General features: G+C 32.8%; 1 protein-coding gene across 1 annotated transcript; it reads right to left on the bottom strand.

The window, feature by feature from the left end:
• On the bottom strand, positions 8282–11388 carry LOC109334501 (protein IQ-DOMAIN 14-like). The gene is made up of 5 exons (XM_019570319.1): positions 11088–11388; positions 10335–10673; positions 9478–9696; positions 9124–9255; positions 8282–8785 (listed from the first exon to the last, which is right to left on the bottom strand). The coding sequence occupies exons 1-5, from the start codon at positions 11160–11162 to the stop codon at positions 8297–8299; spliced, it is 1254 nt and encodes a 417-aa protein (XP_019425864.1). The 5' UTR covers positions 11163–11388; the 3' UTR covers positions 8282–8296.

The raw sequence follows: 14271 nt of genomic DNA on the forward strand, positions 1-14271 counted from the left end.
ACTTGTCTAAGTAGTTCAAATACATAAGAAGTTGAGAAATACTTTCATCATTCAAAATGATCTTGTCTCCTCGAGAATTTGTTAATATTTACTTTATCTTTCTTGTTAATTGTTTATATGCAAATCAAAACAAAAACAACGAAAATATGTTTAACTCATTATTTGTGCATTGACATATTCAAACGATTCATTCTATTAGGCAATTCCTTGTGGTTCGATATAACCCTATACTATACTACAATTGAATCTTGAAAGATTCATCCATGACCTCACCTCAAGTGTTATCAATAAATTTATTTGTTGAAAATACCTTTTAATATACAAAAGTGATGAAACTAACTTACTAACTTTTAGTTATTGTTATTTACTTTCCACAATTTCTTTATTCTTTAATACCAACATTCCGCAAGGAAGAAGTTTGGTTTGTTAATAAATGAACCTGGAAGGGAGTAAATAAATAAAGGTCACTTAAATTTATTATTATTTTGTTCTTTATTTATTTATTTGTTTCTAACAACTAACTATTCATCACTTTTGTACATTAGAATACCATTAAACCGGTGTTGGAATTTATTCCACAAAACTTATATGGTATTCAAAGGTACTTAATAATTATGTAATAGGGGATTTCTTCGATACCATTGTACCAACATTGGAATTTATTCTAACAAAGCTGAGATGGGGCAAAGAATGAATAACTTATTCACATGATTATTAAAAGTAAGTTATAATTGGAATATTCTTGAAACCATTATACCGGCATTGGAATTTATTTCAAAAAAACCGAGATGGCGAACAAAGAATAAAACCGAGTTCAGTTACTTAATCAAATAAAAAGAAAACACACTGAATTGAGGGAATTTCCACTTTCAACAAATTGGCGCAGCTGCCGGGGACGATTTGTTGAGGGGGGAAAACCTAATCTTCTCTCATATAAATCTTTCAACAGACGTTCAAAGAGGTTCAAGACAACTGCTCGCCGCACTCGTAGGCTCCCTAATGCTTCATCTTCAAATCCGAACTTGAGGCACGACCATGGAGATCCTTACTTCTCACTCATACTTCAGGAGACCCAGTTGTCAAAATTTCTGGGAAGGAAACCCACCTACATAGAGTATGTTGATCTTACCTGGATGGCGGAACAGAATTTCGAATTTCCACAAGGTATGCCGGCTCAGGGAGCTGTAATGTTTTTGGAATTAATGAGTAATTTGTACCCCGCTTTGATTAGGGAATTTTACGCTAACTTCCGTTATAAGAATGGTAGATATTGGTCTATGATTTCGGGAAATCTGTTTGAGATGGATAGTAGCATTTTTATGAATCTAGGTGGCTTATCCACTACCAGTGTTAGCCAAGGTGACTGTGAATGACTTGTTGATTTCGATGTTGCTAAGGTATATAAATCATGTCTGAGAGGTCCTCATCTGTATGTCCAGGGAGAACTGACTAAAGCTGGTTCTTTATCGATAGAGAATAGATTGCTTCACTATTTGATTGCGTACATCTTGATTCAGAGGAACACTAATCATGCACAACCTATTGTTAATGATATGAAATTTATGTATGTTGTGAAGGAGAATATAATGGTTAATTGGCGTGAAGAAATTCTGAAGGTCATGTATAATGTCTCTACATTGCAATCCAAATTGCTGCCCTACAGTATCTTCATATCGAGAATTGTTGACTATTTGCATATTGACGCATTTGACACCACCGTCACAGAGACTTTTGACAAAGATCACCTTGTTGGTGAAAGTCTTATCCACAAGATGGGTATCTACAAGTATGGAAATACTTGGCAATACTAGGAGTATTTTTACTATAGTGGATTTGGAGCCATCTGACGATGAGGATCAGGCTGGTACAGATCATCCCAATGAAGAAACTCAGGGAGAGCCATCTAGAACTGCGCAACAAGAATCATCCTTTGGATTAGCTCAGTTGGATGCCATGGAGCAAAGGCTGAACAACAGGATGGATTTTAACTATCAGTCTTTGAAGGATTCCTAACATACTGACTTGGAACAATTTGACGACCGTCAGGTTGCTTACATCGATAACCACTATCAGGCTATGAGGAGCTTTGTCCAAAACACTACTAAGGCATAGAATGCGAGGTTTTGTGCAGAGTTTGAGAAGCTGAGATTCCTCATCCGGAGTGATAGTAGTCTGATTGTACCTGATGATAGAGACCTCCTCCGCATCCCAAGATTAGAAGGCCTTAGATCTTCGATTGCCCTTGGTTTAGTCTTTCTATGTGGCTAATTTTTAGGATTTATGCTGCTTTGTAATTTTGAGACATATTTTCTCTTTGCTTTCTGCATTGTAACTCTAACTATCTACTATTGCTGCAATATTATGACTTGATATGCATGCCATTTGAACTTAAATCGTTCCTATTATGGTTTCATTTTGCTTATATATGTCAAATATAGCATGATTGCATGTTTAATGGTTCTTGATCATGTTTGGTTATATGTATATCTTACATTTGATTTAGCCTACTGTTTGAATGCTATAATATAAATACTTGATCATTCCATGCTTGATTGGTTCATGTATAACCCTCCATGCCATTAAATCTGTCATATTACTGTATTATGTTGACTTAATCGATTAACCTGTTATTTTAATCGATTAAATGTTGATAAACTTGTGGACTTGTTCAATTCTTTCATCAACTGGTTAATTAATTATATTCCCAACATTAGTTGATTAATTACAGTTTGAGTTCACTTTGTATCTCTTCTTACTTTTGACCAAAATTTCATTTAGTTTATATTTTTGAAATGTCAAAAGGGGAAAAAGGTTATTTTGTTGTTTAATGCGTGCAGGTTGTAAATAATACCAAGCTTCTGTTGTCCAGCTATGCGCTTTAACTTTGAAATCAACAACCATGCATTATGTGATCATCTTTAAGCTTTGCATCAAAACAAATTTGGTGTTGAGTTTATCATCATCAAAAGGTGGAGATTGAGAGTGCAATGTGTCAAGAGTGCACTTAAGCTTGCCTATATTTTGATGAAGACAAAGGACTTAGTGAAATCTTAAAGACGACTTAATAAATCACCATATCGAATATTCAAGAGCTTCATGTCTAGACTAAAGTGGTAGATGTGTCTTAGTTATTACGTCTAGGTTAGGTAAACCTAGATGCAAATCTCACAAAGTCTAAAAACTATCATATCATTTACATGAGACATGCCATCTAGTTTATTATATGTTCATGCATTAATCATTCATGTTATTTGTGAATTTTAGGCATAACATAAAGGTAAAACATGTATAGTTGATAAGCATACATATAGGTAGTTTACCAATTAACATCTTAACTGAAAATATGCAAGTTAATCGATTAAGTGAAGCTTTAATCGATTAACGTGAAAACAGTTTTTAACAGTTTTAACATATAACTGAAAAACAGATTTCAATTACTCTTTAACAGCCCGTTAATTGATTAACAGGCAACATAATCAATTAATTGGGTGCAAAATAGCTTTTCTATATAAACTGTATTTTCAACAGATTTCATATACGATTTAATGCATTCATACATTCATATTAGAATTGCTAAGTTGTGTATTTTCATGTTCAATGTATGTCATATAGACAGAAAGAATTGCATGTAAGATTAGAGTGAGATAGTATTATGCTTAGGGATTAACATGTCATCCATTGCATATTATCAAATGTATTCATCATCATATCTTGTTCATGCATGATTCTTTCATTGTTGTTTAGAGATTTCTTAAGGGTAGAAATTACATGTTCTTCATGATTCTGATCATATACATATTCTTGGTAATTGTGAGATTTGTATAGTAATTGTGAGATTTGTATAGGGTTTATAGCTTGTTCTTTCTTGTAATATTTGAGTTATTTTGTGCTTCACATTACTCTCCTTTTTTGTGTTGTTTGTGTAATAAGGAAAGTCGTCTCTTGGTTTCGTGCTACCAAAGAGATCAGAGAGTCTTCACCAAGACTTGAAGGTCTTGAGTTTAGAACATACTCTTGGCTGGGGCTGGATCATAGGAAAGGTTTTCCTGGGCGATTGGGTAAGGTCAAACCAAGATAGAGGTTCTGGGAACTCAAGAAGGTAGCGTTCACGATCTTGTAATTGGAAGTGTGTATGTAAGATACATTGGCCTCGATTTTAGTGAATAAAATCTCCCAGATCAGAGGGGAGGACTGGATGTAGTTTTGCAGTGGACCACAAAACGAACCAGGATAAAAACCTTGTTGCAGGCTGTTTCTTTCCCTTATCTCTTTACTCTTTCAAGTAGCTTTTAATTGCATATTGTAGCTGATATTTCGAATATAGTACTACTTCCAAATAAAGATCATTTGTGTTCAATTATATCTGCTATATCATTTATGTATAATCTGTAATTAACTGTGTAATTGAGCTATTCCGCAACTGCTAATTTTGTGCGACTTAATCGATTAAGACATAGCTTTAATTGATTAACTGGGTAATTTTCCTAAATAGGGCTTTAGTGCAAATAGTGGTAAGGAGGAATCGCGACACCTATTCAACCCCCCCCCCTCTTCTAGGTGTATTCTGTCAGTGATACCTAACGCAAGGCAATTTGTAGCAAAGTGATTGACCCTGAGAAATTACCTGCTATGCAAAGACAAATTTTTTTGACTTTGTGTGAGCTTGAGATGTATTTCCCACCATCTTTTTTAGGCATAATGGTCCATCTAAGCATTCATCTTATTCGAGAGACACAATTATGTGACCCTTCCTATATGAGATGGATGTACCATTTTGAGCGTTACATGAAGACAATAAAAGGCTATGTGAAGAACCATCAAGACCAGAGGGTTGTATTGTTGAGTGATATATTGTTGAAGAAGTTCTTGACTTTTGTATCGAAAAATTGGATTTCCAAATAGCATAATCGGTGTTTCATAAAGTGGCTAAAAAATCACATTGTTGAGGAGTTGAACACAAACACAAATTCAATTTCCGAAAGATTGAAATGGTTAGTCAATGGTCCAGGTATTCATGTTTTATCCTACATTGGTTACCTAATAATGGGTTCACATTTTATACGTAAAAACAAGATGATCAAAGTAAAATGCAACATAGAGAATATTTGTTGATCAATGTATATGCAGAGTATTAATTGCATATACAATAGCTTATGCATCAACACCATGCTACTAGAAGCTCATGCATGCGCTATTGTATATGCAATTTAACATTGCACATTGTATGAAGCGTTGTTAGATATGTGATCAATACAACAGCGTTGCATTATATATACATAATAGCGCATATTGTAGGAAGAGTTGTTATATATATGGCATATACAATAGCGTTTCCTACAATGTGTGTTGTTTTATACATACATTACAATAGCTCTAGTTACACTACGCTGTTGTATGGGTCACATATCTAACAACGCACAATGGTGGAGTCGTTTTTGTATAGTTTACATACAACAACGCTCTTGAATGCACTGTCAAAGAAGGATATATACTATTGCGGTCACATAGACTACACCCGAAAGCGTTGTTATATACCTGCAATATGCGCTGCTAAACTGCATATATGGTGTAGTGTTTCTATCTTGTCCAAGGCTATGGTTACTCAAGCCAAAAACAAGTGAAAAGATTCAAACTTTAAATGGTTCAGAACTCCTTAAAGGTTCCTTTGATTTCATACTCATCTCATTTCACTAAAATCAACAAAATGCATACTTTTAAAAACTAAAACAGCCCCATGAACAATAAAGAGTTCATGGTTTCAAAAATAACTTTCTAAGTTCAAGAAAGCACATATTTAGAGTTTTGAGCATAAAAAGAGTTATGAAAATTATTTGAAAATTTCAACTGCTGAAAATGTTATTAACATACATATAAACATCATACTAAAATTTCATAAACATCTAATGGTTAGATCTTGAATGATGAAGAATAAAAAATGAAGAACTACCTTGAAGTTCTTAGCAATTCAAAAGTGAAGAAAGAATGTGAAAATGCCAGGTGTTTTCTCCAAGCAAGGAGTTAGCTCTTAAAGAAGATAAATCAGATTTGGGGAGGGGAAAGACCAAAGGTTTTTCAAAAAGTGGATTGTGTAAGAAGTAGATGAGTGATTTAAGAGATTTTGTGTAAGAGATAGATGAGTGATTTAAGAGATTTTGTGTAAGAGATTTGTATTTTTGCTTGTTTGACAAGCAAGCTTCACTCATGAAAGTGATTTAACCACTTCGAAAAAAATTAGCAATTAAACCATGCCTGATTATTATCGTCTAATACTCGGCCCGATATTAAAAATTCCCCAATTTCGGTTTACGGTTAGAACTTCGAAACACGAAATTCAGAGTAAAAAATATTTACAAATGCATTATGGACGAACTTGATGTCTATCTTAACTTGAAATAATATTTCAAAGCCAATGATGTAATCGGAATTCGATTCCGAGTTTGGAACTCAAAAACACATTTTTGGGCCGAAATCGGGCGAACTTGGGCACGACAGCAGTTCAAAAACTTTTCGTCATAGAAAATTATGAAACTTTACCAAAAAATAAGAATTCACAAAACAAGACTAACACTCAACTAAATCAATATTGATTAATTTCTAAAATTAATCGTTGGTAAAATAAATAAATAATAAAACATACACAGAAAATTCACATTGTTACACTAGCTGAAATTAGGATAACTAGAGGATCAAAAGGTTGTAATATAAGGAAAATCATGATTGCAAAAGGCGAACAATGTTCTACGTGTTGTTGAGAAGGGAAGAATGTCCAACACACGGGCACTGGTTTCCACCGAGGATGAGGAGATAAACCTTTCTTGTTGGGATTAGATGTAACTATTTAAACTCGATATATCTAATATGACTATCTAATTTAATTATAATATTATTCCATTGTTTTTATATTTACTCTCTTATTCGATGTTTGTTTAGCGTTATCAACCAAATTATGATTTAAAGTTTGAATGTGTAATGAAAATTTCATGTTTAAACTAGACCTAAAGTAACTCATTTAGTAACATATTAATTCTAAAGATAAATTAATTGAACTAGTCATTAAACGCTCAATTGCGTTATGATTGATTCATTAATTATTCAATGGATTGAGAATTGATTATTTGATTTGTTTATCTGTTTATAAAACTAGTTATGTTCTTAATTTCATAAAATTTTAGAGACTTAGAGAATGAATAGTAAAATGCAGTGTTATAAAAACCGGTTCGTGTCAGCCGGTTCAACCAGTAAATTGGTGAACTGGTCTCAATACCGATACAGTATAGTAATTATACCGGTTATGTAATCATACTGGTTAAAACTGGTCAAAATCGGTCATACCGGCCGGTTTTCAATTGAACCATACCGGTCATAATGGCCCGTTTTTATTTAAATTTAATATTTTAATGAAAATGAAAAAAAAATTGGTTTTTTATTGATTTTTCAACATTAATGATAATATATTATATTTTTATATCTAATTTTGCCGGTATGCAGTTTAAATAGTGAACCACCGGTTAAACCGATATTTCACTATACCAGTAGCCTAACCAGTTTGATAACCAGTACGGTATTAATAACATTGGTGAAGTCTACTCCTATGTTATTCGCATTCAATTCATTATCACCAATTTCTTTGATATTATTTAATTACGATTAAACAAATTTTCAAACTAACATTCCATTAGCCAATTTAATTGAGTTTGCCAATTAATTTGACATTAACCAAACTGGCCTTTTTTTTTTTGGTGAAAAAGGATCAATGACTAAGCTTAAATACATCGAACATTTCAAGAATTCAAATGATATTTTATCCACAGTGATGTAAAACAGTACCAACCAACTCGAAATATGGACAAAGGAAAATCTGACAGTATAGATATAACCCTCACTACCCAGAAGTCATAATTCTGAAAACTTGCACAAATAAGTACTCAAAATAAAACAAGTATGAGCAAAGTATTCTCCAAAAGAAAACAATTGAGGAGGCAAACTAACGTATAAAAACATAATTGATAAAACCTAATATTTGGGTTGGGCTGTTAATTGAGGAGGCAAACCAAACATTCTCATAGATCAAGAATTATACTAGCAAAGCCAGCATAAATAACTATGAGTTTATTTGAAGGAACTCTGTTGACCCCAATTTGGCATTGAGCCATTGTTTCAAATTGTGGAGTGTATCATCTGATGTGGCCGTATCACGCTGTATTTTTAGTATGATACTGAATCACAATGTTACAGCTGTACTGGGTTGCAGCGCAACTGAATCGGACCATATTAGATCGTATCAAATTATAAAATACTAGTATGAACTAATGTTGAGATCCTTCATTGTCTGGCTTGATTTTATAGGCCTTGAGAGGGCCTTTAAGCTTGGTGATCTTTCCTGAATACTACTAAACTTGCTCATCTTACCACTACTGAGTACTTCACTTTTAATAGAAGTTGCAATAGATAGCTTTTTCTTGCATGGTGAATAGCTATCAGAGTTCATGTCCATATTCCCTCCTGTCCTTGCTCTTGGGGAGCTTGTTGATCTAACTTTTGCTTGTGCTGATTTTGTTGCAGCCATGTATGTAGGAATTGTAGAACAGCTTGGAGAATCTAATCCTTCAACCTGATTTTGTCTCTCAATATTTCTCAACTTAAGTTGTTTTGCTCTAGTTTGTGAGCTGAAAACTGAGTCTAAATCTTCAAGTTCTTTACTTTTGGAAAGTTGAGTGTCTACCCATTGCTCCATCCAGTACCTCCATCTTCCATTTACTTTGCTTCTTTCTGATTCTGCTGACCTCTGAGGTTTTGTAAATCAGTATTAATAACCTTCATTTGCTTAAAAAGGAATAACAAATTAGAAATTACATTGACCTCTTCTGAGCTTTGGCACAATTATTTCGAGTATCGCTTTTGTTTCGTAAATTTTGCAAAATTCTTTAAAGTTTAGGTGATCATTACACTCACTGGTCACCTCCTTTGTAGAAGAGTGGTATCGACATTACATTGACCTCCAATAAAATGGAGGTGAGTTTAACTTATATAACAAGATTTTACAAAGTGTAATTATGTCAAAACACATGGGAATTTGTTATAATTTTCCAAAAAAATTAATTGAACCAAAGTTGAAGAACTTACTCTATGATTAAATGAATATTCTTTTATTTTCTGTCTCTTAAGAACTGCTTCTTTCTTGATTATGCAAGAGGCATCTAATTTTTCCTTCAACAAAATGCTGTCATCCCACCTTTTTTCATTGTATGAGTCCATCTTGAAAATATCAAAACAATGTTAGAAATTGTAATTGCATCAAGAGATAACAACACCTTTATCCCACTAGATGAAGTCGGCTACATGAATCGACCGACGCTGCTCTATCATAAATATATTCGATCAGCTTCCATTATAAAAAAGCAGATTTATGGTTTTGGCAGAGTGATATTTTATTTTTGCAATGTGCTAATGAACAATTCTAAGTTGTTATGCATATACCCTTATTATCTTGACTTTTGAACCTTCCTTCTCTTCATTTGCATCACAATTCCATCTTCCTTCAACCATTTGGACTCTGCTTGCACAGAACTGTGACTGGATACTTACAATGGACTGCAAACACTTCAGAGTACTCATAGCTTGGCGTCTTACCGCTCTACCTCGAATCAAAGCTTGAAGTTTCACTATTCCCTTCAATGCCTTCAAAGCTTTCCTTGCCTGTAATGTCTTACCAATCAGTAAAAATAAGATAGTATAATGTGTAAGAATCTAGTAATGTGACTTCAGTTTCATAATTTCATCTACTATGACCCAAAATTATAGTTTCTGTTCCTAATTTATTGTTTGGGAAATCACTAATTGGTTGAAGAATTGTTGTAAGCTACTAGTTGTTAATGGTCCACCTTCTGTTTCTTTATCCTTAGTTCTATTGTGTTTCTTTAATTACCCTGAAAATAATGTCATTTTTATCATAATTATAGACCTCAACCACGTGAATCAAACAAGACCATCATTATTTATAGTAAAACATGTCTCTAGAACAGTGATTTAAATTGCAGTTACATTTACCACAATTGCTGAAAATTGTGGTTTGGATGAAGGTGGGAAGACTCCCAAAAAGTCAATTTAAAACAGTGCTCTAGACAAATCATTTATATTCTATAGTTTTTCTTTCTGTCTATAATTATTTTTAAATATGTATAAGGTGGTTTCATATAGTTGTTTGATCCATGTAATCGACCAGTGAGATAAAAGGTTTGGTTGTCGTATAATGTGGTTTCATGGATCACAAAAACCACTCTATTGCATAGCTAATAATTGATATAAATAAAAAATGAGTGCTTGGACAAACTCACTAGGTAGCCTCTAAATGCTGTTTGAATTATGATGGCTGAAAACTCTTCTATCTCCCACTGGCATTGATATGTAAATTGAGGAGCACCATGCCTAGTGTTAATAGGTTGATGAAATTCTTCTTGTTTTTCTTTACATTGATAAACAGAATGGAGCCTAACAACCTCAACAGCAACATTTGCAGCAGTAGCAGCTGAACCAATGGCCACTGTTAAACCCTGCTTACTGCGTTCTTCCTTAACTTCACTTTGCCTTGTTTCTTTTGTTAATTGTGGGGCTTTAATTGAAGGCAGTGTCTTGGTCTTTACTTTTCCAAATATCCATTTCCTTCTTTTCTCCTTCTGCAAAGAGGTTTCTGTCTAATGAGTCGCAATACAACAGCAACTGATTCTTAATCTTACTAGATTGGGCTGCAATACTGCGGTTGCGGTGACCACCACAACTGCATCACATTGTAATTTCAGTGTGACACCTAGTCACAATAATATGATTGTATCGGGCAGCAACACAACCGCAATTTAAAAAATATTGCTTAAATCACACAAAAATTCACATTGCAACGGCCAAAATAATCACAATCACATTAACTACAACTGTGATCCTGACTACAACCGCAATTTAAAACTAAAACATTGATGACCAAAGTAAAACTTCTCAAATCTCTATGATATGGATCAATGACATGATAATGTTAACCGTAACAATTAAGTTAAAAGAAATTAACCAAACAAGCACAAGATGTATGTCCTATGTACCTTCTCTAGTGTAGAATGTGTGTCCCATATGAAGAGCCTCTTCACTAGACTAAACCAGCTCCTCTTCTTGGCCATTCAACAATTAATATCACATGGACCAGCGTTGATTTCTTTGATCTGAAAACAAAATTCTTAGAAGAATGCTCCCTCTTATGCAGCAGATATATTGATTTTTTTTATTGTATAAACATACAATTTGAGTGCAAATAGACATTTAAGTAAAGGAATTGTGCAAACCAAACATTAGACTTGTCCAAAAAAGAAGGGACAATTTGTAGAACTTGTAGAGGAATTAGCTTCTTATAGGTTGCGAAGACCAAGACTTGCACATGAACCAGAAGACAGTAATATCTACTTATTGTATGTTACTATAAATATAATTATTATATTATTTATTTGTATATTTAAAAGTCAATGACAATTAATTATATATAGTAGATGATATAATGACAGTCTCAAACAATTTAGATTGTTTTCCTGCCCAACTTTCCTTAGGAAACATTGTTTAGGGTAAAAAAATCTTTGAAGAATATTTTTTTAATATTTCAAGAAATATTAATCTTAGTGAGATTATTAGTAGTCTAAATCTAAAGGGTCTATCAACATTCTTAACTAATCATTCAAATTTTGTTTAATTAATTTGCAAATTTATGATTGATTAAAGACAAGTATGCAAGGGTCCATAACCTAGTTTTTCAATACCAAAATTCCTTAAATTAAATAATGTTATTGAGCACCCCAATAAATGTATATTCAAACAAATCAAGATAGTTGAAAACAAAGTATGAAAGTGATGTAGATTGACTAAGATCTAACATCCTATAAATTTAAATCCTCTCCGGTATCGGATGAAGATTACAACATGTAGCATAAATCAAGTTTTAATGGATATGATTTAAAGTTATTTTTTAATAAAAAAATCATCTTCAATATTAGATCGGGATTGACATATGGCACAAATTTAGTTTTAACGGATCTAATTTAAATTTATTTTTTAATTAAAATTAAGAAGAAAAATTCTTCTCATATCCAATATTGGAGAGTCTAATAATGGAGAGCCCTAAAAAATTAGTATAGAGTCCCATAAACCTTGAGTCCTTTAGTACTTACCCATAATATGAAATCCCATAAAGTTTTCTAAAGAGAACAATAATCACGTTTCATTCAGAACTCTGCGTAGAAAGAAGTGCAATGCTTTAACTAAAATCAGATAAAATATAGCCTCGAAAGTAGACAACATTCTTTATTTAAGTGGAGATGAAAAAAATGTATACACCAATGTTTTGAACATATAAGTCATTGATAATTCTTCTGAACAAACTTGGTACACAGATTTCATAAGTTGACAGATTTAAAATATAAATTAAAAAATATTTAGAGTTGAAATCATAGGCCTCATCATTTGGGTCTGAGTTTTATGTGGGTGCACATTTTTTTCAAAGTATGGGCATTCTGCCGTCCTTCTCTTTCATATTTCTTTTCTCCTCTCATTTAGTCAAATGTAGGAGGCATGTTCACATGTCTCCAAATTCTAAATATATATATCTAGGAAGTTACTCACATAAGAGAACATTGTGTTATTTTTAGAAATGAGAATAATTATTATGAATTATTGGATCTTATTTGAAAGGATAATGTTAAAAGATACATGTATTTAACTTTTTTTTAAGTGATCATATGATCTTGCTTTTAATTTTAATCATTCATGATTGATTTTAAGACTTAAATTTATTGTTCTCAAAAATTTTATATAAGAATTGTCACTTGAATTACTCTCATAATATATAAATATATATTGGAAAAGTATTTTTTTAGTCATGTATCTTGTGAAATATCAACATTTATGTATGTCGTGCCCCAATTTTCGGTTATGCGACCTCTTAGAGTCACTACTACATTTTATGGTTAAAAATGTTGAAAAATCTTTAAAGCCCAATCACATTGGGCTTTTGGATTTTTGATATCCAGGTTCGGGAGTCTATTTCGAATTGGGGAAGGTATTAGCACCTCGTTCGCCCATAATAAAACAGTACCCTAACTAATTGCATACATTGAATACCCTTAATTTATTTAAATTAAATTGCTTAAACAAAATATTTTTTATTTTTTTATTTGTGTCTGACAAGTTCATATTGCTCCTACGTATCCCCGGGTGCAATAGGGAAATCAAGACTACGTAGTTCTTAAAAAAATTAATTTGGTTTGATTAAAAGATTTAGAAATTGGTTTGAATTTAATTAAAGTGGAATTAATAGACAAAGAGTCAACATTGATTGCTTACCCTCTTCCCACTTCGAAAGATAGCAGACGCAGTACAAGTGACCGTGACCGGTTCTCGGCTCGAAGCAAAGAGAAAGATGCAATACGAGTTGTAACATCGCTATTGAATCCTAAAACAATTAAAACTTGTTATTATTTTTATAAAGTAAAGCATAGAAATTTGTTTGAATTTAATTGAAGTGGAATTAATAGACGAAGAATCAACATTGATTGCTTACCCTCTTTCCGTTTCGATAGATAGCAGAAGCAGTACAAGTGACCGCTACCGATTCTCGACTCGAAGTGAGAAGAAAGATACAATACAAGTTTTAACCCTACTATTAAATCTCAAAAATACTTAAAACCTTTTGTTTTACTTTTAAATGACTTATATATTTTTAAAGAGAGAAATAATAAATGAAGAGTCAACATTGGTCATTAACCATCTTCTTACTTCGATAAATAATATAAGCAGTACAAGTGACCGCGACCGATACTCGGTTCAAAGTAAGAAGTAAGATATCACACGAGTCGTAACCTCATTATTACATTCTCATAAAAACTACTTTTATTTATTAAAAGGGACAAAACTTTTAGTTTAAAATATATTGTTATTAAATTCATTTTTTTTTTGGTTTCCCACAGGTATCCTCGCACTGGAGGCAATCCTGTCCGAGCCGGGCACATCCACAGGTAAGTGGGGCTAACTCTTCGAACAACATTGATTGCTTACCCTCTTTCCGTTTCGATAGATAGCAGAAGCAGTACAAGTGACCGCTACCGATTCTCGACTCGAAGTGAGAAGAAAGATACAATACAAGTNAAGCATGTACCACTTGAACCAACACCCGTTGGTTGTTATTAAATTCATTGATACTACATTTATATGATTAATAAGCAAATATTAATTTAAGTTGAGGTAAAA

The sequence above is a fragment of the Lupinus angustifolius genome, chromosome LG02 (assembly GCF_001865875.1).
Source record: "Lupinus angustifolius cultivar Tanjil chromosome LG02, LupAngTanjil_v1.0, whole genome shotgun sequence".
In the NCBI taxonomy this organism is placed as follows: domain Eukaryota; kingdom Viridiplantae; phylum Streptophyta; class Magnoliopsida; order Fabales; family Fabaceae; genus Lupinus; species Lupinus angustifolius.

Bases quoted from the DNA above. Each gene is read 5' to 3' on its own strand.
- LOC109334501 (XM_019570319.1), bottom strand. From the start codon at position 11,162: ATGGCCAAGAAGAGGAGCTGGTTTAGTCTAGTGAAGAGGCTCTTCATA. The intron at 9,697-10,334 runs GTGAGTTTGTCC...AAGACATTACAG, and splicing joins CAGCATTTAGAGGCTACCTA to GCAAGGAAAGCTTTGAAGGC. The intron at 9,256-9,477 runs GTATATGCATAA...GATATTTTCAAG, and splicing joins CAAAAGTCAAGATAATAAGG to ATGGACTCATACAATGAAAA.